This window comes from Dromiciops gliroides, chromosome 3 (assembly GCF_019393635.1).
Source record: "Dromiciops gliroides isolate mDroGli1 chromosome 3, mDroGli1.pri, whole genome shotgun sequence".
Lineage (NCBI taxonomy): Eukaryota > Metazoa > Chordata > Mammalia > Microbiotheria > Microbiotheriidae > Dromiciops > Dromiciops gliroides.
The window spans coordinates 596,008,274-596,034,554 of NC_057863.1; the positions used below are offsets into that span (position 1 = coordinate 596,008,274).

A 26,281-nucleotide genomic window follows, 5' to 3' on the forward strand; every position below is an offset into this window, starting at 1 on the left:
GAACTCCTGAATCCAGAGCCAGTGCTTTATCCACTGCTCCACCTAGCCGACCTCAGGCTAATCTTTTTAAAAATAAGAAGCTTTGTTGGGAAGTAGATAAGGCACCTGATACTCCAAGTACCTCTGGAATATATGGATGAAATCCTCCTTTTCTAGTTTCGCTTTCAGAACCAGTGCTGCTGCCTGCTCTTTTGAAGGTGACTGTTTTCTCAACGGGTATGGACAGCAGGTGCACCAGACTAGTCCTCAGAAAAATTGAGGGCATATTATCAACAGAAGGGTGGCCCTGAAGCAAAGGGTTGCTGTGGCCACAAAATTCATGAAATGGGTTAAAATAATAAATTGTTCCTTCTGTTCTGTGAAGGACCCCTACTCTTCAGTGATGAGAAAATAGCAGGGAAGGTCCCCAGAGGATGCTGAAAAGACTAACTACAAAGCATTCCTATAACTCTAGGCCTTTTAAATGTAGGTTATTTGTCCAAGTGGTTACAATCCTTGAAGAAATGTCATATCCACTCTGTGACAAACCAGGGTTACGTTTTCCCTCAGTTGGTTATAATTGCCATAGGGTGCTTTGAAACTGGGGGAAAAAATGTTAGATGCAACCCACTTATTGAGGATGGTTATAATAATTTTTTTGATGGAAAGATGATTTTAAAATCTCAACATAGGCCATATCTAGTCTGGATTCAAATTCCGACTCTGCTACTTCATACCTGTGTGGCCTCTTGACCTCTCAGTCCTCAGTTTCCTCATCTGTAAAATGAGACAGTTGGATTCATTGGCCTCTAAGCCCCCTTTGAACTCTGAAATCTATGATCCTGGGGTAAACTGAGGTGCATTATTGATACTTAAAATAGAACATAAGGATTTAGGAAAGTGTTTTTTAAATAAGTATAACAGAAACATACAGAGACTTTTTTTAATCATTTTTGTGTGATTAGGCTCAGTTTGGCAGGAGGGGCTCAAGCTTTAGTAGTTTGTAATTTTTTGACTTAACAAAGGGATCACAATAGTTGAGGCAAGGTATGAACAGAAACTTAAAGCATTAGTGGCAGTTAATATCCTCATAGATGTAATGTCAAAACATAAAGAAAAAGAGGCAGAAAAAAGTGATTTGGTATGTTTTGGTTCTCCCAGTATTTACATATCATGGATGGCTTCAATATAAGTAAAACCACTGGTGCCTTGAACAGCTATTACATTGGTCCACAGAAATGAGCTACCTCAGGTCTTATCTAAGGGGAGAACCAGGCTGGAGCATGAGTTTCTTTAGGTAGGCACTTGAAACTGGGATTAATTCTTTTTTTTTAAATTCAGTTCAACAAAAAGGTTGGATTAGATGATCTCTGAGATCTTTTCTACCTCTAATTCCAAAGACTAAATGAACTCTATAAATGGAAAGTTGGGCATGGCCGTTCTGCTTCTAGTCCCATCATTACCTATTTCCTTGATGACCTTTACAAATAGCCAGTGTTGGGGAGAGAATGGAAAGGAAAAGGCTGTTTTTAGCCACTCTTCTGAAGACAGAAAAGGTGGACTCTCTAGATTTCTTTTTTCTTTCTCTTTCTTTCTTTCTTTGCGGGGCAATGAGGGTTAAGTGACTTGCCCAGGGTCACACAGCTAGTAAGTGTCAAGTGTCTGAGGCCAAATCTGAACTCAGGTCCTCCTGAATCCAGGGCTGGTACTTTATCCACTGCACCACCTAGATCCCCCTCCCTAGATTTCTTAAACAGGAAAGGGAGACTCACCCAAACCTTGGATTTTGGGCAAAATGGATCACAGCAAGTCAAAGCTAACTACAGATAGCAGCTATTGTCTACTGGAAGTTTCAGAACCTCTTCTTGCTAATCAGCTAGTTGAGTAGATGGATTGGGAGTAGGGGTGGGGGAGCAGGAGGAGGAGGGGGCTACTCCTTCCTGTTCTGGAAAAAGCCCATGATCTCTTTGGGATATAGACCTAGTAGTGGTATTGCTGGGCCATGGTTCCAAACTGCTCTCCAGAATGGCTGGATCAGCTCACAGCTCCACTAGCAGTTCATTAGTGTTCCAATTTTGCCATATCTTCTCCAACATTTATCATTCTCCTTTTTTGTCACATTAGCCAATTGGATAGGTGTGAGAGAGTACCTCAGAGTAAAAGCTCCTATTCTTTCTATGGGAAACTACATGGTATACAGTCTTCAAGTCAAAAGTCGCGGCGCAGTGGATAAAAGCACTGGCCCTGAATTCAGGAGGTGCCAAGTTCAAATCCGGCCTCAGACACTTGACACTTACTACCTGTGTGACCCTGGGCAAGTCACTTAACCCTCATTGTCCCGCACAAAAAACAAACAAAAAAAGATTTGGCTTAGAGTCCTATCACTTAGTAATTACGTGGCCATGGACACTTACAATCATACCTTATATCCTTATCTGTGTCTCTTTAAGCATTTCTCCTGAGATTGCTGATGGAAATAAAGTCTGGTTGTCTGATACTTAGGAGAGCTAGTCCATTCTCTGTTTATCCAAGTAGGAAAGAATAACTGCACTTTATTGTGTATCTGGAGCTGTGGTGGGTGCTGTGGATGCAAAACAAAAGCCAGGTATTCTCTGCCCTCAGGCAATTTACAATCTTTTGGGGTGAGTTAAGGCCAAGTTCCAGGATAAGTAAACACTGGATTATGCAAAATAAATGCAAAGTAATTTCTGAGGAAAGACATTAAGGACTACAAGCAAAGACCTCTGGAAGAAGGTGTTACTTGAAACACAACATAATCTTTTCTTTTCTTTTCTTTTTTTTTTTTTTGGTGGAGCAATGAGGGTTAACTGACTTGCCCAGGATCACACAGCTAGTTAAGTGTCAAGTGTCTGAGGCTGGATTTGAACTCAGGTCCTCCTGAATCCAGGGCCAGTGCTTTATCCACTTCGCCCCCTAGCTGCCCCCTACAACATAATCTTAAGAGCCAATAAATGTGTAACTAGTCTAAAAAGGTAAATTGGGGTTAGCTTGTGAAGGCCTTAAATGCTAAACAGAGGTGTTTCTACTTTATCTTAGAGGTGATGAAGAGTCTGTGAAGCTTCTTGAGTTGTTCTTGTTAGCTCTTTCTTGAAGAGGACCATGACATGGGGTGATGTCATGACTTGCACTGAATTGGATTTAAGTGAGGCAGGACTATATGCAAGGTCACCAACCTCACTGCCTCCTCCAGAACCATCTGGGTCCAGTGGCAAGATATACATCAGCATGAGGAGATGCCCCCGGATGTTTAAGGCAATTGGGGTTAATTGACTTGCCCAGGGTCTGAGGTGAAATTTGAATTCAGGTCTTCCTGACTCCAGGGCCAGTGCTTTATCACCGATAAAGTAAGATCTGTGTTTTAGGAATGTCTCTTTGGCAATTGTGTGAAGGGTGAATTGGGACAGGGTAGGGGCTAGACAGAAGAAGACCGTTTAGGAGATTGTACAGTAGTATAGGTGAGAGGTGATGAGGGCCTGACCTTGAGGGTTAGTGGAAAGACATTAGAGGTAGGCAGGAAATGGGGATGTATTTATCCTGGAGATTACTGAGAGGAAGCTGGTAGCTGCCATCATATGTTTCAGAGGGGTCTTCTTGTAGAAGTATAAGTAGAGTATAAGTCAGGTTTAGGCGTTATTTAAGGAAAAGCTTCCTAACATTAGAATGGGTCCCGTTAGAAAACAAGGTTATGTCCAAATGAGATAGCATTTGTAAAATAATTAGCACAATGCCATAAGTAAATACGTGTTCCTTTTCCTTCCACTCCACTAGAGATCTTCAAACAGTGATTAAAAAACCACTAGAATGCTGTGGAAGAATCCTGGGTTTGGGAATGGAATGGACCTTTTACCTCCAATTTACTGTCTGTAGTTCATATGGACATAATTGTTTGCATTCTCTTTCCCCGTAAGAATGTGAACTCTGAGGGCAGTAACTGTTTTCATTTGGTGCACTTTATTTTATTATATTTCAGGTGTTGGTGATCCATTATACTTAATTAGTACAGTGTTTAGCATGTAGTAAGCACTTAATAAGTACCTGTTGACTTGGAGGTCCTCAGCTGAAGCCCAGGAAAATTAAGTGACTACTTGTCCAAGGTATATTGATTAGGTCCAGATGAACCTAGATAACCTTGCCATCCCTTTTGATTCAACTTCCACACCTCAAGGAAGCCCTCTTTCCTTGTTCATTTCTTCCTCTTAGCTATAATCAGTCAGTCAGTCGGAATTTATTTAGCACCTACTATGTGCTAGGCACTATTGGACTCAGAATCTAGAAAGATAAAAGAGAAATATCTCCAGCCTTCAGAGATTTGTCTCTCGGGGAGATGACAAATACAGAGGCAGAGAGAGGTGTAGGCAGGGTTATCTGGGAGGGGGAGATGCTTGGGGACACCAGCAACTGCAAGTATTAGGTAAAGCTTCACGTAGAAGGTGGCATGGAGGTGAGCCTTGAAGGGAACTGGGGATTTCAAGATGCAGTGATGAGGAGGAACAGAATGAAGGAGAGCTTCATGAAGGAAGTAAATGTGAACCAGGCCTTGAAGGAATCCCAGAACTACACACTCTCAGAAAGAATAATGAAGTTCATCTAGGTCAGTATATGCCTGACAAATGACCTAGGGCACATCATGTCATCTCTCTGGGCTTCAGTTTCTTCAGGCATGAAAGGCTGTTCAGGAGAAATAGTCATGTCAGTGTGGCTGAACTATATAGTGAGTGTGTAAAGGAGAGGAATGTGCAGTGCTGGAAAAGTAGAATACAAAACAGAAGAGTCTGTATTTGATTGTACACGTAATAGGGAACCACTGGTTTACTGAACAAGAGAATGACATGGCCATAGCTGTGCTTTGGAAATAGTATTTTGGCAGCTATATGGAGGATGGATTGGAGTCAGAGGGGAATGTAGGGAGCAGTCATTCAGGTGAGAAGTCCTGAGGGTAAGTAGAGAAAAGGGGATGCATGTGAGAGAGTTGTCGAAAAAGAAACAGCCAGGTTGGCGCCTGATTGGATATATAGGGTAAATGAGAATAAGGAATAAAGTGGAATAAGGAATCACCCCTATTGTGAATCAGTATAACTGGAAAAAATGGTGGTTCTCCTAGGGAATATGGAAGACTGGGAAAAGGATGGGTCCTAGGGAGATAAGTTCTATTTTGGACATGTTGAGTTTGATATGCTTCTAGAACATCAATTTTAAAATGTCTAGTAACCAGTTTGGCTTGTAGAACTGTAACTCAGAAGGAAAAGAGGGAAAGAGAAGGGAACAAGCATTTATTAAGTACCTGCTGTATGCCAGGTACTGTGCTAAGGAATTTATTTCGTTTGATACAACTCGGGTATAGGTACTTTTTTTTGTTCCTGTTTTGTAGGTGAGAAAACTGAAGCAAACAGAGGTTGAATGTCTTATTGCACAGAGTTACATAGCTAGCAAGTTTCTGAGGCAGGATTTGAACTCAGACAGAATTAGATAGCATTTGCAAAGAGGCAAATGTAAGCTGGTCATATGGAAAATTTGTATTCTAACAGTGAATTGAGTTGCTTCAGAAGACAGTGGGGTCTCCCTTCATTGGAGGTCTTCAAACAGAGGTTAGACATGAACTATTGAGTATATTGTAATGGAGACATTTTTTTTCAGAATCAGATTAGTCTAATATATCCAAGGTGCCTTCAGATGTGTCATCTGATCTTCGATGATTTGAAGGATAACTGCTGCTATATGACAACTGAAAGAATATAAAGAGCTCAGCTCACCTTTTCTGGCTTAAAGTACCAACTATAGATTTTAGTTCTTTAGAGAGGCTATGACAGGGACAGGAATCAGAAAAAGTGCTTTTGTAGGATCATTCATTCTACAGAATTCAATGTCGACAAAACATTGTTTCTCTTAACCATCTGGTGCATAAAGAAAACCATTTTTTTTTACATGGAATGCCTTTCTATAAAAAAGAATCATAATTTAATGGGAAAAACACTGGATCTGGGACCTGAGGGCCTGCATTTTATATGTGAGACATACAAATTGAAGTACTTAAGTGTCCTTCCACACAGGGTTATTGTGAGGATTAGAGGAAGAAGAGATAGTGTTGGGTTCGCCTTAAAGCACTCTATACATGTCAGCTATTGTCATTATTTCTGGATTTAGGGGAAAGATTTTACCAATTTCCCTGATTTGCAAATTCTCCAAGTATGAGTTTTTGTATAATAAGATTCCTACCATTGTTGTTACTTTTCAAAAGTCAGTGGGTATGGGCAAGACCCATACCCAGTGGAAGCATCTGGGAACAGGCTGGGGAGAGGTATTCTAGACTTGGCCCACTTTGGGGGATGGAGAGAACCAGGTAAGGGAATCTCCTCTCATAGATGATGGCTGCTATTCTTTCATTTCTCTAGAAACCATGGCGAGCCCAGGAAAGGACAATTACCGGATGAAGAGCTATAAGAACAAAGCACTGAACCCAGAAGAAATGAGAAGGAGGCGAGAGGAAGAGGGGATCCAGCTCCGTAAGCAGAAACGAGAGCAACAGGTGAGGATGGAAGCAACCACCGCTTCTGCAAAGGTGGAGAAAGCATGGGAAAAGGATTTGCCGCAATCCCCTATTAAAGGGGATATTGCACGGTGAGGCAAGAACTTTTGCGTTGGCCTCATCTCTAATCATACTCCCATCTCCCTGCGAAGAGCCTGTTGGTAGATGTAAGGAAGGCCCCTGCCAAATTCGTTTCTTCCTTGTCCTTGCTGAACAAGCCATGTGTTTGCCTTCCTCTCTTTTTTTTCCATGCCATCCCCCAGCTTGCATCACGTCCCCTGCCTTGAGTCCTTTCTGCTTGTCTGTTTGTTACCTGGCCTTTAAAGTTCAGCACTCTTCCCACCTCTTAATCAAACTTTCCTTAACCATCATGGCTCTAAGTTTGCCCATAGAATTTATCTAGGACTTGTGTCAGAAGCATGGCACATATGTTATTTTCAGGTATTTGCTTCCTCAAATAGGCTGTACACTCAAGGGCTATGGCCATGTCTTACATATATGTCCTGTATCCCTCTAAACACCTGTTTATGACCCCTCTCCTATTGTGGTCAGTTTCTTATATATAGATATTTATAAGATGAAAACAAAATGGCTTTTGAACTCCTACCTCCTGCTGTGAACTTCCAGATCCACTCTTTCACATACTATTGGCAGAGCTGGCAATTCTGATTTCAGTTGGTTTCATCCTCTTAGGGTTTCCCTACCAAGTAAAGTGGTTCTTGGCTCTTGGTATGAGTTTGGAGCCTACTAAGTTATATACCTCTACACTGATCAGTCCTGTCCAAATTAGTGCATCTTCTGGATAGGCTATCTGAATACCATTGACTATAGATATAGACGGATGTCAAAAGAGGATGAGTCTGCTAACAGAAAGATGGACTTTTGGCTGTCTTAATTTTTTACTTTCAGCTTTTTAAACGAAGAAATGTAGAACTAATCAATGAAGATGCCGCTATGTTTGACACACTACTCATGGACTCCTATGTCAGCTCCACCACTGGGGTAAGGCCTGAGTATAAAATATTAGATGGTTCCTACTTTCACAGAACTGAGATTGGGCATGATGTCATATTGGTTCCTGTTAACTAACACCCACAATTACACTGGGAGAGATTCTTCTTTTGTTGTCACTGTCTTTAAAAAAAAAAATCACCCTGCTTGGTTAGACCAGTTGTCATCCTAATAGTTCTTACAGACCAGACACCAAGGGGAAGTCATGTGGAAGGTAGTGATAATTGTTTTCCATCCTGAAATTCTTAGGAGTAAGAATAGAGTTTGAACAAATCTTTTCCTCATTAAGCTATGTGGCAGCAGTAGATGAGATAGAGCTTAGAGGAATTGTCTTTGTTGAATGATCTTTATATCCTACAATGTTCTCTATGTAGTGAGCATAAAGGGAGTAGATAATAGGAGACAAAGCACTAGGTTTGGAGTGAAGTTGGGGTTCTGCTACTTAGAGCTGGTTTTTCATTGGCAAAAGCATGATTTTCTCTTCTTTATAATGAGTTGGATTAAATGATTTTGAGTGTTGCTTCTAACACTAAATCCTATAACAGTATTTTTATTTGCATTTTCTTACTACCCCTATGAGCCTTTCCATAGTAGATGCTCTGGGTGTAAACTCAAAGGGGCTCTTGGAACTTGGAAACTAGATTTTCTGATTACTCATCAAGTCCCAGCTCTATCCTTTTCCTTTAGGATAGAGTAATCACAAGAGAGATGGTGGAGATGCTCTTTTCTGAAGACTCTGACCTGCAGTTAGCAACCACACAGAAATTCCGAAAGCTGCTCTCAAAGGGTAAGATGCTCTTGGACTCAGGAGGGAAATAGTGGCATAGCTTGGCAGTACATTTCTCTCTTTAAGGAACTAGAGATAGTAGCATGGAAAAGAGAAGCCAAACCCTCAGAGACTGACAAGGGGCAGAGAAGTCAGACTGATTCTTGGCCCCAGATGAGATATGGTGATGGCTTCAGCAGGTAGATTTCAACTCAGCAATCATTAGAGTTTCCCCTCACCTGCACACCTTTAGTCAAAGGCTGAATGCCCACTAGTCAAGAAGGTTTTAGAAGGCATTCCCATGCAGACTGATTTGTATGAGACATCTTGTGAAGTGGGCTATGAAGTTCCATCTTTGCCAGGATTCCTCTCTGAGTCTGTTACATTCCTTTAAGTTCTGATGGTTCCAGAAGTTTTTCTGAGCCTTGGGAGCCCTGTAGTAACAAAGAAAAGAATGGTTATCTTTCAGGGCCACCTGCTTTCTGAATAACAAGTCAGCATTTCTGTGGCTTCTCTATGAAAGTAGAGATAGCTAAGTAATAATCCCCACGTTACACACGAGGAAACTGAGGCACTCACAGATGGGAGGGGGAAGGGATATGTTAATGCAGTATAGAAGAAGGGCTTTTGTGAGTTCTTGGCATTCCTTACCCAGTTTAGTCACCTCGCCCTCATTTTACTCATATTAGAACTTTTGGGGTGACCTGGTCACATAAAACTGCTTAGTGGTGACTGACTATATATAGCCCAGACATTTTACATAGGCGGGGCCTTGGAATGTTGTTTGAAGCTCACATACATGTGTTGCTTGAAGTGTTGCTATTATCACCAGATGGAGTGGAGGTGCCAGCCAGGGAGCAGGGGGTAGCCTAGACCTCTCCTCATTCTCTGCCTTTCCCCTCAGAGCCTAATCCTCCCATAGACGAGGTGATCAATACCCCTGGAGTAGTGGACAGGTTTGTGGAATTTCTGAAGAGGAGCGAGTGCTGCACGTTACAGGTGATCACAGGGAGATGTTGGGTACAGAGGCCCAGCAGGGTCGCTGCCTGCCTCAAGTGCTGTGTTAAGCTTGGGGTGGTGGGCGGGGGGAGCGAGAGGGTGTGACAGGGCTTTCCCCCACACCCCTCAGGCAGCTGGCAAGAAATGGGATCTGCCCCCTCGCCCTCAAGACCACCTGAAACCAGGCAGCCTCGAGTGGGAGGCAGCGTGGTGTAATGGAAAGAGCACCGGACTGGGAGTCAGGAGACCTGGGTTCGAGTCCTGTAAAATGAGGAGTTGGGCTGAATGATCTTGAAGGTCCTTTTCAGCGCTAACATGCTATGATTCCCCAGCCTGACCTCTAGGGAGGGTCCTGCTGCATGTCTGGTCTGGGGCTCCTGTGGAGGAAGGAGTTCTCATCACCAACCTCTGGGTTCTGTTCCACATAAGTGGGGAGGGAGCCTCCTGAACCATGGGATACATTTAATGGGTACACCCTATCCCACATTTTGCAGTTCCAGTCTCCTCCACATAAACACCAGTAATCCATTTCCCACTGTGCCTCTTTCAGTTTGAAGCTGCCTGGGCCCTGACCAACATTGCCTCAGGAACCTCGCAACAGACCAAAATTGTCATTGAAGCCGGGGCTGTCCCTATCTTCATAGAATTACTTAACTCAGACTTTGAGGATGTACAAGAACAGGTAATGAGCTGCGGGGAGTAGTAGTACAGAGTCCCATGACAAGACAGTCTCCCTCCCCTAAGTTCTGACTGAGGCTGTGACCAGTTGGTCACTCCTTATTGTCTAGGTCTTGTCCAAGGGGCTCTAAAGATGCTGCTCCCAGGCCGATCTCCCCCTCATTCCAAGAATATCTGGGTTGGACTGTCATTGGAGTTACTGAGATTTAGAGAAAGTGGTAGGGGAAGTGACTGGGCCTGAGGGCTAAGCCATATAGAATGTACTGTGACCCTGGAGCTGGGCTTGCGTGTCTGTTTACATGGACTTTGTAGTGCCACAAAAAGATCACTGGGTTTGGATCCCAGCTCTCTTTAATGCCTGTGGGTCCTAAAAGCACATCATTCATCCCTCTGGGTTAATGAGTCCTTGTCCTCATCTGTAAAATGAATCCATGTTGGCCAGATGACCCAAACGTTCTCTGTAGCCAGATGAGCTGTGTCGTTAAGAAGACCGTATTATTTCTTTCAGGCAGTCTGGGCCCTGGGAAACATAGCAGGTGACAGCTCTGTCTGCAGAGATTATGTCCTGAGCTGTTCCATCCTCCCACCATTGTTGATGTGAGTAACCACAGGCCCCTCAGCCCAGGGCATCCTGGGATTTGTTGAATAGTGGGCAATCAGTGTGACCTCTGGGTTGAAGAATTGAAGGAAATGCTATACAAGCAGTGGCTTCTGGATATGAGGGATTCAAAGAGGCTGCTGGTGTGTTGGGAAGAGAAAGAGATTTGCATACAAGGTCTACCTCCCCTGCTCACTAATGATTGCTCCAGTCCAATTGGGCCATTCTCTAGTTTTTTGAAGATTGTCATTATGGTTACCAGAGTTATCTGTTTTAGACTAAACAGCTGGACGGTGTTCATGCCATTATGCAAGTCACCACTTTCCAAGGAGAGTTGCTCTTTCTTAATCACATATCTTTATCTGATAAGATTCTGAACCTAGGTAGACCAGAAATTCTGGTAAATCCAGGGGACCCTATCTTTCTTGTGGTTTCAGAAACCATCATTTTGTGCATGTGCCTTAGGACCAAACTGCTCCACTCAGCTGAAAAGACCTTGAACACAAGCCCAGGGACTAATTCTATCTGCCACCTAAGAACAGAGGCTTATCATCAGAAAGTTGGCCACCAGGGAACATTTTTTAGCTGTAGCAATTCATGAGACATTCCCCCCTCTAAAAGACAAAGGAGCTGTGATTTGGAGAAAAGTATGAGTGCAGTATCTGGAGTCAGAAGCCCTGGGTTCAAATCCCACCTGGAAGGTTTCCCACCTGAGTGACACTGGGCAGGCCATATCATCTCCCTCACTTTCCTCATCTATAAAATGAAAGGTTTGGACTAGGTGGTCTCTCGGGGTCCCTTCAGCTCTAAATATGTCCTCTGATCAGACTTATAGCACCTGTGAAACAACAGCTCTCCTAAATCAGCAGCATAGTAAGCAGGCGCTGAATAGCTGGCCAGTCTGAACCGCCTCATAAAATGAGTGTTGGGGCTACTAGCCCCAAGATTGCTGAAGTTCAAGCTTCTCTGGCTCCACTGTCAGGAGATTCTCCTAGCCACTTGTGTGGTATAAGGTGGCAGTGCCACTTGGCTCAACCTCTGGTCCCACCTAGAGTCCCAGGTTTGTGGGAGAAAATCCCTAGAGTCTCCTCTGGGCTCTGCACCCAGGCCCAAGTACCCCAAGGTTGACTTCCTATGCTGCATTTCCCTCAGACTCCTCACCAAATCCACACGTGTGACGATGACCCGGAATGCTGTCTGGGCCCTGTCAAACCTGTGCCGAGGAAAGAATCCACCCCCCGAGTTTGAGAAGGTGAGCCCATTGTGCATCTCCTCTCCCTGTAATCCCCTATGCAGAGCCAGAGTCCTGCAAGTTTTCTGTAGAAAATGGGTGCAGGAGGGCAGCTAGGTGGTGCAGTGGATAGAGCACCGGCCCTGGATTCAGGAGGACCTGAGTTCAAATCTGGCCTTAGACACTTGACATTTAATAGCTGTGTGGCCCTGGGCAAGTCACTTAACCCCAATTACCTCATCCAAAAAAAAGAAGAAAAATAGAAAATAGGTGCAGAGAAGGGGCTTTTCCTGCTGTATCATATAGTCAACCTTGTTCATTACATTTTGGGGGGGTTCCCAGAAAGTCCTTATCCCAGAAAAGGGTCTTAGCATGGGGAGGTAGTGGTGGAAAGAGCACTCATTAATCAAAACAAATTGGTGAGTATCCTGGCTTTACAACCAATTAACTGGGGCAGCTAGGTGGTATAGTGGGTAAAGCACTGGCCCTGGATTCAGGAGGACCTGAGTTCAAATCTGGCCTCAGACACTTGACACTTACTAGCTGTGTGACCCTGGGCAAGTCATTTAACCCTCATTGCCCTACAAAAAAAAACAACCAAACTATCAATTAACTTTGTAACTCTGGGCAAGTCACCTCACTCCCCAGAACCAGCCCCCTTTTTCTCATCTGTCAAATGGGGAGAAGAGAAGAATTCTTGTATTATTAGGAGTTACTTTACAGGGTTGCCCAGGAAGTACTTAATAAGCCATGAAGGGCTTCTGGAAATATGAGGAGCCATGGGGGTTATCCCTGTTATTCCTAGGTGGTCATTTCTGGAGAAAGTTGCCTCCTCTCCCATCCAAGGGACAGAAGGACTTCAAGCTGTGTTCCCCAGAGCCAGTTTGGGGGCTAGAGCTCTGGTCAGAAGGCAGAACAGATGCTTGCCAGAAGTGCCTTGTGGCCTTGGGCCAGCCTTACTGCCACTGCTCAGTCTGAACTGCCCCCGCTGTTCCTCTGCAGGTATCGCCTTGTTTGCCTGTGCTGTCTCGCCTGCTGTTCAGCAGTGATTCAGATTTGCTGGCAGATGCATGCTGGGCCCTCTCCTATCTGTCGGATGGTCCCAATGAGAAGATTCAAGCTGTCATAGACTCTGGGGTCTGTCGGAGATTGGTGGAGCTCTTAATGTGAGTGCTGGATAGCCAACCTGACACAGCAAAGAGGAGGCATTTTCAGTAGGCTCACCTGAATTGGGGTGTGGTCTACAGGGACACTTCCCCTGAATTACTTGTAGCTTCAGACTGGTTGTGAATGGGTGGAGCGCCTTGACTGCTTGGCTCTGGAAAATCTTTCCAACCAGTTTCTTTAGTGGGAAGAATACTGATCTTAGAATCAGCAGGCTGGGTCCCAGTCCTGGCACTGATGTGTTCAAACTATTTGACCTTGGGCAAATTACTGAAATGCTCTGAGCCTAAAATTTGCCATTTGTTAAATGGAGGTAATGACATTGATCATGCTTTCAGTGGAGTACTAGTGGTTATCATTGATGACATTACTAAAGGAACAGGGTATTTTGCCTGAGAAGAGGATTTTTGACTTCCTACTATGTGCCAGGCTAGCCCCATGCCAGGTCCTGTGGAGAGTGCTGGGGGTGCCAAGACAGAAATGAATCAGTCCTTGCTCTCAAGGAGTTTACCATAACAGAATCAATGCCAGGCATTTTAGGGAGCGAAGGAGGCAGGACACTCGCCATTGGCATCAGACCAGGCTTTGTGTCTGTGCCTGTGCTCGAGCTGAGATTCTACAAGGAGATATGGGGCACAAGGGACAGTGACTGAAAAGGCACAGAGCAAGCAAGGATACAAGAGGACACCTACAACCTGGCCCTTTGTGAGGTGGGAGGCCCTCAGGAGGTGGTTACATGCTGCGTGGGTTTGCAGATCTGGTCTTTGTATTTTTTTTAATAGTATTTTTTTTCCAATTATGTGTAAAGATAAAGATACTTTTCAACATTCATTTTGTAAGATTTTAAATTCCAAATTTTTTCCCCTCCCTTTCCTACCACCTCCCAAAGCCTGCAAGCATATAGGTTATACAGTACAATCATGTTAAACATATTTCCACATTAGTTATGTCGTGAGAGAAGAATCAGAACAAAAGGGAAAAATCACAAGAAAGAAGAAACAAAAAACAACAGCAAAAGTGAAAATAGTATGCTTTGGGGTGGCTAGGTGGAGCAGTAGATAAAGCACCAGCCCTGGATTCAGGAGTACCTGAGTTCAAATCCGGGCCTCAGACACTTGACACTTACTAGCTGTGTGACCCTGGGCAAGTCACTTAACCCCCATTGCCCCGCAAAGGAAAAAAATAGTATGCTTTGATCTGCATTCAGACACCATAGTTTTTTTCTGGGTGTGGAGAGCATTTTCCATCATGAGTCTTTTGGAATACAGACTTTTTCAGTGTTTTGATCAGTTATGCTGATTTTTTTTCTCTTCTCTAAAAAACTTTCTGTTATGAAATGGAGAAGAATACTTGGGTTAACTATGATGATATAAGAAACAGAAGATATCAGTAAAAACTTAATTTTTTAAAAGGAAAGGAAAGGCCCAAAGATGGAGTGTGAAAAATTGCAACAAGGCTAGAGAAGGGAATAAAGAAATAAGATGCAGGATGTCCCCAAAGGTTCAGTGCAGTTTTAAGCATTAATAGCTACACTAAGACTTTTGGGATACCCTACATAATAGGAGCCAGAGGCAGCTGGAGACGCTTTGACTGAAGTAAGTGACAGTTGGACCTGCACTTGAGGAAGATCATTTTGGAAACTTGATAGAGGACGAATGGGAGAGGGGAGAAACTTGAGACTTGGAAATCACTTGGGAGGCCTTGAAATAGCCCAGGAGAGAGATGATGAAGACCTGAACTAAGGAATGAGAAGGGATAGCATTTAAGATTAGAAACACTCACTTAGGATTAAGTGAGAGTGAGGAGCTGTGCATGACAGCAAGGCTGCACACCTGGAAAACTGGGAGAAGACTTAGGGGGAATTTGATCACTGTCTTTAAGTTTCTGAGGAAAGGAGAAAAACAAAAAGAGGAAATGAGCTAATACCTGGAAAGCACTTAGCAAGCCTTCAAGAGCTGTGTAAGTTCTGCCTGTTATTAAATGGGTAGAATGATGACTAAAATTGCAGGTAAGACAGATTTTGGTTCATTTTGAGGTTAGAGCTATCCAAAAGGAAGCTTGCCATAACTGGAAATGGAGGGGATGCCCATCAATTGAGGAATGGCTGAACAAACTGTGATATCTTGATGATTGTAATACTATTGTGCCCTAAGAGATGATGAGTAGCATCCTCGCTCTCAGGAAAACCTAGAAAGACTTCCTGAGATGGTGCAAAGTGAAATGGACAAAGTAGCAGCAATATTGTAAGATGATCAGTTGTGAACGACTTAGCTACTCTCAGCAATACAAAATCCAAGACAGCTCTGAAGGATATACAATGAAAAATGCTGTCCATCCCCAAAGAAAGAACTACTTTCTTTATTTTTCTTGAGTTTCTTTTTTGTCTGTTTTCTTTCACAACATGAATAATATTGAAATATTTAGCCTGACTGTACATGTATAACCTATATTTAATTGCTTGCCTTCTCAATGGGGAGTAGAAAGAAGGGAGAGAATTTGGAGCTCAAAGTTTTGTTGTGTTTTGTTTTGAGTTCTAAATTGCATCCCTCCTCCCTGAGGTGGTAAGCATTCAGATACAGGTTATACATGTGCAATTATATAAAACATTACCATATTAGTCAAGTCATAGAAGAAAATGAATTTTTAAAATGAAAGAAATAAAGTGAAAAAATAGCATGCTTCAGTCTGTTCAATCAATTATCTGTTCTTTCTTTGGAGGTGGATAGTATGCTTCATCATTAATCCTTTTGGATTGTCTTAAATCATCATATTGCTGAGAGTGGTTAAGTCTTAAACAGTTCTTCATCAAACAATATTGCTGTCACTGAACAATGTTCTCTTAGTTCTGCTCACTTCACTATACATCAGTTCATGTAAGTCTTTCCAGACCTTTCTGAAATCATTCTGCTTGTCCCTTCTTATAGCACAATAATATTTCATTAAAATTATGTACCACAGGGGGGCAGCTAGGTGGCACAGAATTTGGCCTCAGACACTTGACACTTACTAGCTGTGTGACCCTGAGCAAGTCACTTAACCCTCATTGCCCTGCTGCTTCCCTTATAATCTTGGTTATGTTAGTTTTGTTTGTGCAAAAACGTGTGCGTGTATGCAAAAACTTTTAAATTTTATATAATCAAAATTATCTATTTTACATTTTATATTGCTCTCTGTATCTTTGGTCCTCAATTCTTCCTCAGTCCATAAATCTGACAGATAAACTTATTCCATGCTCTCTTAATTTGCTTATGCTATCACCCTTTATGTGTAAATCCATTTTGATCTTATTTTAGTATATGGTGTGGGATGTTGGTCCAAACCTAGTTTCTGCCATACTTTTTTCCAGTTTTCCCAGTAGTTTTTGTCAAATAATGAGTTTTTGTTCCAAAAGCTTGGATATTTATCATATATTAGATCACTAGTTGTTTATGGTAGTATAATTTGTACCTATTCTTTTCCACTGATCCACCTCTCTATTTCCTAGGCAGTGCCAGATTGTTTTATTACCACTTTATAATACAGCTTGAGATCTGGTACTGCTAGACCATCTTATTTTGTATTTTTTGTATTTTTGTATTTTTTTCGATTCCCTTGACATCCTTGACCTTTTGCTCTTCCAGATGAATTTTGTTATTATATTTTCCAGTTCTATAAAATAATTCTTTATAGTTTGATTGGCATAGCACTAAATAAATAAATTAACTTAGGTAAGATTGTTATTGTCTACAGTTATTTTAAATGGAATTATTCTTTCTATCTATTGTTGCTGGACTCGTTGTTGGTAATATATAGAAATGCTGATGATTTATGTGGATTTATTTTGTTTTTGTTTTTGTTTTTGCGGGGCAATGAGGGTTAAGTGACTTGCCCAAGGTCACACAGCTAGTAAGTGTCAAGTGTCTGAAGCCAGATTTGAACTCAGGTACTCCTGAATCCAGGGCCAGTGCTCTATCCACTGTGCTATCTAGCCACCCCTATGTGGATTTATTTTGAATCTTGCAACTTTGCTAACATTGTTAATAATTTGAAGTAGTTTTTTTACTTGATTCTGTAGGATTTTCTAAACACAACATCCTATCATCTGCAGAGTGATAGTTTTGTTTCCTCATTATTCAAATTCCTTTCATTTTTTTCTTCTCTTATTGCTATAGTTAACATTTCCAGTACAATATTAAATTATAGAGGTGATGATGGGCATCCTTGCTTCACCCCTGATTGTATTGGGAAGGCTTCTAGCTTATCCCCATTTCAGAAAATGCTCACTGATGGTTTTAGATAAATATTACTTATTTTTTAAGGTTATCAATGATACTTGTTGCAAAAATTCTTTCCCAGTTTTCTGCTTTCCTTATAATTTTGGTTACACTAGTTTTGTTTGTGCAAAAGCTTTTAAATTGTATATAATCAAAATTATCTATTTTATGAGTTCAAAGTTTTAAAAATGAATGTTAAAGATTGTTTTTACATGTAATTGGAGAAAAATAAAATACTAAATAAATTTTTTAAAAAGGGGGGGGATGGGGGCAGCTAGGTGTCACAGTGGATAAAGCACTGGCCCTGCATTCAGGAGTTCCTGAGTTCAAATTCGGCCTCAGATACTTGACACTTACTAGCTGTGTGACCCTGGGCAAGTCACTTAACCCCCATTGCCCCGCAAAAAAAAAAAAAAAAAATTTTTAAAAGGCAATAGATTTTTAAAAATAAAAATAAAAGGGGGGGGGGGAACGGGAGCAGCTAGGTGGCACAGTGGATAAAGCACCGGCCCTGGATTCAGGAGGACCTGAGTTCAAATCCGGCCTCAGACACTTGACACTTAGTAGCTGTGTGACCCTGGGCAAGTCACTTAACCCTCATTGCCCTGTCCCTCCCCCCCAAAAAAAGTGGGAGGAACTTAGCTTTTTAGATAGGTGTAATGAAGTCCCTGTTACAGGAGATAGAACAGCCTGTGACCTTACAGGAATGTTGTAGATGAGATTTGTTGTCACCTTTGAATTAGATTAGTTGATTAATGAAGTTAACTTGATTTAGTGGAAAGATTATTAGATTTGAAGTCAGGACCTGGATTTCAGTCCCAGCTATTTACCTCTGCAGTGATCAAGTAATTGTAGGCCTGTTTCCTCACCTCTTAAGTAAAGTAGTCAGATGATTTGTAAGGTCTTTTTTTCTCTAGTCAAGATTCTCTAGTCATTTTTTTCTTCTACTCCTTAAAGTCAACCAAGCTGTGTCTTAGGTGTTCATCTTAGACTAACCTAGTCTCTCTGGGGCTTGCCCTTTCTCTGCAGGCACAATGATTACAAAGTGGCCTCCCCTGCCCTTCGAGCAGTGGGCAACATTGTCACTGGTGATGACATCCAGACCCAGGTAAGGAGTAAAAGCACACAGCCCCTTCTTGCATCCCCTGGGACACAGACTCTATAAATGCAGGACCTATCAGACAAGAACAATCTTACTGCCAAATTTCAGCTCCTAGAGTCCTGAGCCAGGGATTTCTTTGTATCCTAGGCCAGGCTACTGTGAATATTAGAGAGATGCAAATCTCTCTCCTAAATAAGGTACCAGCATTAACTCTGGACTTTTCTTCTTCAGGTGATTCTCAATTGCTCAGCCCTCCCTTGCCTCCTCCACTTACTTAGTAGTCCCAAGGAGTCAATACGGAAAGAAGCTTGCTGGACCATTTCAAACATCACAGCTGGAAACAGGGCCCAGATACAGGTAGAGAAGAAAAACAGATGCTTGTTCAAGTATCAACCCGAGGTAGCCTCAGGCCTCTCATAAGCCTTTGGTTCTGTGGGCAGTCCAAGAAGGAGGGCTCTCGGGTGTTTACTTCCAAAGAGCAGGACTTCATCTTGACTCTTAGACATGAGGTCAGGGTGAAAGCATAGAATTCAGCCAGGTTCTCTTCTGTTCCTCCTCCTCTTCTTCTGTGTTAAGATTCCATGGTTCTAGGGTCTGTAGTTGGAAAAATCTCCAGGGATGAAGGTCTTCTGATTGGCAGACTCTGCTCTGTTGTCCATTCTCGGGATTAGGGAAATCCTTAACTCGAGCTATCACCGACCTCCACACACTCCACTTTCTTCTCCCTGCTCCAGGCTGTCATAGATGCAAATATTTTTCCTGTGTTGATCGAGATCCTGCAGAAAGCTGAGTTCCGCACAAGGAAAGAAGCTGCCTGGGCCATCACCAACGCAACATCAGGAGGAACTCCTGAGCAGATGAAGTACTTGGCACACCCCTTCCCTGTGACCCTCCCCTTCTCTCCCCCACCCCCCCACGTCTCCTCCTGCCCTCAGTCACTAGACAGCACCCTCCACTATAGCCATTTGACATCACATGAACACACACCTCCAAGCTGCCATTGTCTGGGAAGTCCCTCCTCCACTGTAGCTCAACAGTAATGGAGAGCAAGCTGGATTTTCTTGGGAACCCTGGAATTACTCCCACTAGAGATGGCAGAACCTGCCACTGCTTTCCCAGTGACCTCAAATACTTGCCTCCGATGTTCAATATTTCTCATCTTTTGGACTTAGGCTACAAAGAGATGGAAGTTTAAAAAAGATCAGTTTCACAATAATGGATGGAAAATATACTTTATATTTAGCTTAGATATTATCCAACAAGCTGAAGTCGTGCAGTATGCCTGTCTTGGACAGCTGCAGATGCTCTTTTGTTTTTTGGTTTTGGGAGGTTTTTTTGGGCAGTGAGGATTAAGTGACTTGCCCAGGGTCACACAGCTAGTAAGTGTCAAGTGTCTGAGGCAGGATTTGAACTAAGGTCCTCCTGAATCCAGGGCCAGGATTTTATCCACTGCACCACCTAGCTGCCCCTCTTTTGTATTCTTACAACACACCTTGTGAAGTGGCCAAAGAAGCGGCCCAGAAAGGAGTTAGTGACAATCTGGGTGGACTTAGTGGGGCAAAAGAGAGACCAAGTTACCTCACAGATAATTGAGAGTTGTCACTGAAGTTGGCACACTACCTTTCCATGATGAGTCGGGAATCTAACCTTCCATGGGGAATTTTAGGGGCTCGGGAGACCCATAAGCCAAAAACTTGTGGTGTATTGACACGTGTTAACCAATGGCATTTGCCTTACCATTGACTCCCAGGTATCTGGTTACTTTGGGTTGCATCAAACCTCTGTGTGACTTGCTGACTGTGATGGACTCTAAGATCGTGCAGGTTGCCCTCAATGGCCTGGAAAACATCCTACGGTTGGGTGAGCAAGAGGCTAAGCGGACAGGCACAGGGGCCAACCCCTACTGTAGCCTCATTGAAGAAGCTTATGGTAGGTGGTATTTCTAGGCATTCCCCCTCCTTTAATATGACTCTTAAAGGCTTTGTATTTAGTATTTTCACTTGTTTCTTCTAACACTGGAGGGGGAGGGGTGCGTTTATATGCACACACTTTTTTTTTTTAAACAAAAGAAGAAACCAGCTCAGAAAGAGGCAGTGTTGTGTAACGATTGGAATAACGCCACCTGCTGGAGACTTACTGTAGAAGAGTTCTGCCCATGAAGGGAAGGTCTTTGAGGGCAAGACCAGGAGTCAGGAAGTGTCGCGGGCTAGTGGGAGGAGGAAGGAAGAGACTGGCGCTCAGTCTCGCTCTCTTTCCTTTGGACGCTGGCGGAGAAGGGAGCTAGAAATGTGCTCTCCCTTTAATAGATAGGAATCTAGGCCTTTTTCTCTCTCTTTACCAAACTCTTATTCTCCTTAATAAATGCTTAAAAGTCTAACTCTTGCTAAAGCTTGTAATTGATTGGCGACCACTCATTAGATATTTTAGACAGTTTAGCTAGAATTTTAACCCTTAACAGTTGCCTAGTGTCACATAGCTAATAAGTTGTGTTAATGATAGATTACTTCCTATAGCTCGTTCATATTTACCAAATACTTTCCTCACAGCAGCCTTGGGAGGTGGGTAGTTTTTATCTGTAATAAGCAGTAATGAGGCTCAGATAGTAAAGTGACTTGCCCAGGGTCACTTGGCTAATAAGTTTCAGAGCCAGGACTAGAACCCAGTCTGAACTCCCAGTTCAGCCTTCTTTCCCTGTATCCCATTGCTTCTGCCCTAATACTCCTCCAGATTTCCATCACCTCCATGGGTAAGGTATGGGTGACTTTTCTAGACTCTAGGGGAATTCTTTATCAGGGCTCATCCATCTAGTAAATGTTATTTGGGTCTTAGGGAATTCTGAATGTGGCTCTTTTCAGGGTGGGCAGAAATCAGAAAAGCCCCAGGAGGAACCATTTTTTAAGTTCTGGCAGTGGTTGCCAATCTTGGAAATATGGCTTCTGTCTTCTCAAATTAATAAATAAAGAAAAATATATGGCATGAATTTTTTTAATGCCAAGATAATGTATCAATGTGGATGTACTTTGAAGGAAGGTGAGAAAATAAATAGTTCATGCCTGGGGACCACAACCCTGTACCATCCCCTTCCCTGAGGCCCACCTTGTAACCACAAGGTGGGCCCATCTTCCACACCAGGTACAGTGGGACTGGCTCCCCAACAGGCCCCCCAACCACCTTCTTAATCTAGGAAGAATTTATATAGGAGAGTTATTCCCCTTCAGGGATAAAAGCATAGCAGGCCCTTGTAGGCCAGAGGCAGCATGTGCCCAAATTCCCCTATTCCCCTTGAGACACACAATGTCCAGCTTGAGGGAGGCCCATGCTCTGCCGCCTGCCCTTTGCCCTGCTTGTCCCCGCTCTGGAGAATTGGCTGTTTCTGGGTCCATTTAAAAAATGCCACTGTTTATGAGCAGCTTGGAGACTGTCTTATGGAGATCTGTTAGAAACACCAGGGGTCCTTAGTCTGGAGGAGAAGAAATCTAAGGGGCACTGGATGTACATGGAAGTTTTGTCATGTGGACGAAGTTCTAGACTCATTCTGCTTGTCCCCAGGGTGGACATCAGCATGCTGAGCAGAGACACCCAGAGACAGCCTTGGCTGCAGTCCGGGAAAACTTGCTGACTTTTACAGCTGGGGATGGGATGACACTTGGATGCAGAACTGGAGGGGGGGGGTAGCATGGAAGCTCTTCCTAAGCATGTTTAGGACCTCCGAGTGCCTTCTAGCCTGGGAGTCTGGGGTTTCTGTTCAGTTGGAGATCACTCCTTCCACTTCTCTTTCCTCCACCCCCCCAGGCTTGGACAAGATTGAGTTTCTCCAGAGCCATGAAAACCAAGAGATTTACCAGAAGGCCTTTGACCTCATTGAGCACTACTTTGGCGTGGAAGATGAAGACACAGGTCTGACTCCTCGGGTGGATGAGACGCAGCAGCAGTTCATCTTTCAGCAGCCTGAGGCCCCCATGGAGGGCTTCCAACTATAATGCCTGCCCAGGGGAGGGGAGGGGAGGGAAAAGAGAGGAGAGCACCACAGACTGGCCCATACAGTCCTTGGCAGTGGTGGTGGCGGCAGTGGCAGCAGGGAGGGGCGCCAGGCTCCCTGCCCCAACCCTGGAGACTGCCCTTGCTGCCCCCTCCCTCCCTCCCTTCCCAGGAGGCCCCTTTGAGGACAGGCCAAGGCCAAGGCTTTGCTTTCGTGGAGAGAAGGAGGCTTGTTTTTCCTCCTTACCCACCATATTTTTGCTGCATACCTGTCTAACCCAGGAGCCCAGGGTGGAAAAGGGAGGACTGAGGTAACCAATTTGCACCTTTTTTTTTCTTTTGTGGTGATTTTTCTCTTCCTCTTTCCCTTTCTCCCTCCCTGGCCCCTGCCCCAGGCTGTGTCAGTCTTACTTCGGGTACTTGAGCAGATGGAATATTCCAGTGGGGGGTGGGGGGAGAAGGTAGAGGGGAGGGACAGGATCCCCCCCCAAAAAAAGTGTTCATGCTCTGATGGAATATTAATCCTGAATACTTGGATTGAGTCATTGAAGCTTTTTCTTTTTCCTTTTGCACATTTTACTCGTATTAGAATTCCTCCTGGCATTTCAGGAACATCCTTGGGTCTCTTAGAGTAGGGTGTTCCCCTCTCAAAAGCTGTCTCCCACCTGTGGCTGGCACACTATGGCAAGAGGGAAAACTGCTGTGATGTTAACATCCTGGTTGCCTTCCCTTCTGTCTTTCTGCCTCCCCAAGGTTGGGGGGCCTGTTGGGGAGCCAGTCCCACTGTACCTGGTGTGGAAGATGGGCCCACCTTGTGGTTATAAGGTGGGCCTCAGGGAAGGGGATGGTACAGGCCCTTAGGTGGAAAGACCCAGATGTAGCTACTGATCCTGCTTTTCCAAAACTCCCTCCACCCAGCTATCAAAATGGTGCACCCCCAACTTCATTGTTTACTTGAAACTCCCCCTCAGCGGTGGGACCTGCCCTGACGTGGCAGCATTTTCTCCTCAGTCCATGGCAGGGGTTGGTCTCTCTCCTTTACTGGGGGAAAGGAACAGGCCTCAGTCTGGTTTCCCACAGAGGGAATGCAGGGATGGCAACACATGTCGGGATCGCCCGAGACTTGTGTCTTTAGTCTTTCCTGCTCCTTCTCCACAGCTGGATCATGTTCATTTTACTTACAATGGAGAGAATGTCAAAGCTCTGTATTTTTTATATTCTATATATTAGGTAGGTGAGTCTTAATTGGTTTGGGGAAGAAACAGATCTATGAGCTGTCGTCATTTCCATAAATAGGGTGCTGTGAGGCAGACGAGCCTGGAGACGGTATCTCCCTCTCCAACAAGATAGGTTCCAATCCAGATCAGGCATGAGCCAGCGCAGGATCTCCACCTAGCCAAGCACATGAAGGTGACTAAGGGGTTGTAAACAAAAGGGCCGAGAAGTCGAGAATGTGCTCTGTTTTTCTGCTGCTGGACTCTTAGTAACCCTGGGGTCAGAGAGATCTCCACCAAGCCTGGCTACAGTTAGCATCTGATGACTCAGGTGACACACCCACCCCCAACCATACAGTGACCGAGCCCCAGCCCTCCTTGGAGTGGTGAGGCAGAGAAGGTGGGAGTTTTCCTCCAGGTTCTTCCAGCATCATTCTGGTATTGACATGGTATGGTATGGCTGTGCCATTCTCCAGGCCTCTTTGTGCACTTTGCACCTAGAATTCATCCCAAGGAACAGTTGCCCCTTTACTCCCCAAGGTATAAACTTTGTTTCTTTGCCTAGAGCTACAAATAGGAAACGTTTGCTGCTGACCAAGTGACTCTTGGAAATAGTGAAGGTAGGGAACCAGGTCCTTAGGGAAGGGCTTAGGAGGCTCCAGCCTCTGTCAGGCTGTATCACAGCAAGGGCAGGTGACAGCTAAGCAGAGCAAGTCTGTCTTCCATTTAGTTGGTCAAAATAAACACCCTCTCAAATCTTTATCTTTTCCCACTTTGAAGAAGAACAAAGGATACTTGTGCACAGATTGGCCATTTTTGTTGATTTTGAACCTAAGACCATCGTCATAGAGTTCTGTACATCTCCTGTTTCCCCAGGACCTGTTAGGCAACAAAGCACCTGCTATCTTGACCCAGGAAGGCCAACGAGAATCCATGTGTCCTTCCTGTCACATTTTACAGGGACTTTGGCTCTCTTCCTTGCCTCCTTCTTCCCTCTCCTTACCCCAAGATACATCAGACTCTAGCACTATCTAGAAGCTGTTACGCTGACAGCTGGAGATAAGAGGCACATATCAAAGATTTCCCTACCCTTTTATAAACCGGTGAACTATGTGCTCTTACGGAATCCAGCCCTGGAAGCCTGGCTATGACTGCCCAGTTCCCCAGAAGGTAAGATGACTGGAACACTCTATTTCAGCGAGCGTTTTCTCTCCCCCACCCCCGCCCCCATGTCATTCACAAGATTACCTTTCCTCAAATTAAGAGAGAAACTTTTTTATTGTGTTTTTTGACCTGAAGAGTGACAGTATTTCAGACAAATCTGTGTTGAGCAGCTTCTCGGTCTCTGAAATGCCTTGTTATTAAAACACCCCTCATCTTGGAACTTCAGAACACATCTACCTGTGAGCCCAGTGGTCCAGACAGCAGGGATTCGTGTGACGCTGGGGCCATTGCTTGGGAAACACTGACTGCAAATTGGCTTTGTGAGGCTTTTCTCTGGTTTCCAGCTGTACTCATGCTTCTCTACCTTGTGGAGATAATGACTCCATCTTCAGTCTCTCCTCACCCCTTAGTGTGCTCCCCAAACCAGAGAAGAGGAGGTTCCTTTGGTTTAGTTTGTGCCTCGCTTGGTGGACACCTTCTTCTGATAGTTCTCAGCTCTTCTTGATTTTTATTTCGACAAGATTCCTGGACATCCCAAAGTAGTCTTGCCTGCTAGCACCTTTCTCTCTCCCCCTAGCCTATCACTGTGTTTTGGGCAGCTTTGGCTTTAATGCCTTGGTCTCCGAGCCTAAGTCCACAGCCTCTGAATGAGTCTGAGCTTTGAGGACTAGAAGGGTGACAACATGGAAGGTAAGGAAGTGCTCTGAGAAGGGATGTAGATCTATAGACCTGTTACTGAAGGAAATCAAAGCAACTTCCTTCTCAGTCAGCCTCGAGTATTGTTCAAGACCTTTGTATTTGAATTTGGCAGGTCGATGATCTCTAATCAAAGACTTGGGATCTAAATTTTTTGTTAGTACTCATAAAAAACATACACAAGGACCTGGGGGAGGCAGAATGGTATTTCTTAGCTGGATGAGCCACTGAATCATGGGCCATCCCACCTCTCTGGTCCATCCATCCCAAATGGTCCACTTCCGACCCATGAGCATCATGTCTGGACTCCTGCGGTCCATGTAACTCCCCAAATAACTTCACACCTTTCTTTAAATTCAAGTAGGGTTTTGTGGACCTTCTTGGCAGCTCTACCCCCTTCTTTCAAGACTTGAACTGATTTTGCCCTTTGCAGGCAGTAATATGTGCCAAGGCTTCTCTCAACTCCACAGGGACTTAGGAATCCCCCTCCCCCAGTGGCCCTTTAAACTCTAATTTACACTGATCCCAGAAGTCTTTTGCTGTCCCTAGAAGCTGTTTCTTTAGTAGATCATCATTTCAACTTGGAGAGCATTATAGGGAGATTCTGTTCATGAAAGAATTCTAAGTGCTCAACATGTTCTTCCTCTCTGGGTCAGCACTGTTGGCACGCACAGGTCCCCATGTGCTTCTGTGTCACATGCTTGATATGACAGATGCAGATGCTCTGAAAGAAAATCCAGCTCAGGAGAGGCCTGTGCTACAAGTGCCTCTGGCTCCTGTGAGTGCCTGGACTCCTAAATCACTTTTTCCTTCTCCTCTCCCTGTGTTGTCTGAGTAAAGGGACAGTGGCCAAGGGCTGTAGGGGAACCTTGGCTCTCCCCTTTGGAGCCATCAGCTGCTTTGT

At 44.0% G+C, this 26,281-nt stretch overlaps 1 protein-coding gene across 1 annotated transcript in view; it reads left to right on the forward strand.

Annotated features, from left to right (window-relative positions):
* Positions 1–22,840, forward strand: part of KPNA6 (karyopherin subunit alpha 6) — a 56,493-nt gene extending 33,653 nt beyond the window's left edge. Inside the window, exons 2-14 of the mRNA XM_043992211.1 lie at positions 6,390–6,523; positions 7,433–7,525; positions 8,222–8,321; positions 9,205–9,299; positions 9,850–9,981; positions 10,486–10,574; positions 11,728–11,827; positions 12,809–12,972; positions 18,253–18,331; positions 18,557–18,682; positions 19,060–19,187; positions 20,076–20,254; positions 22,118–22,840. Of these exons, the coding sequence (XP_043848146.1) occupies positions 6,390–6,523; positions 7,433–7,525; positions 8,222–8,321; positions 9,205–9,299; positions 9,850–9,981; positions 10,486–10,574; positions 11,728–11,827; positions 12,809–12,972; positions 18,253–18,331; positions 18,557–18,682; positions 19,060–19,187; positions 20,076–20,254; positions 22,118–22,305 (1,607 nt within the window). The 3' untranslated portion in view covers positions 22,306–22,840. The remainder of the gene's footprint in view (positions 1–6,389; positions 6,524–7,432; positions 7,526–8,221; positions 8,322–9,204; positions 9,300–9,849; positions 9,982–10,485; positions 10,575–11,727; positions 11,828–12,808; positions 12,973–18,252; positions 18,332–18,556; positions 18,683–19,059; positions 19,188–20,075; positions 20,255–22,117) is intronic.
* Positions 22,841–26,281: the final 3,441 nt, after the last annotated feature.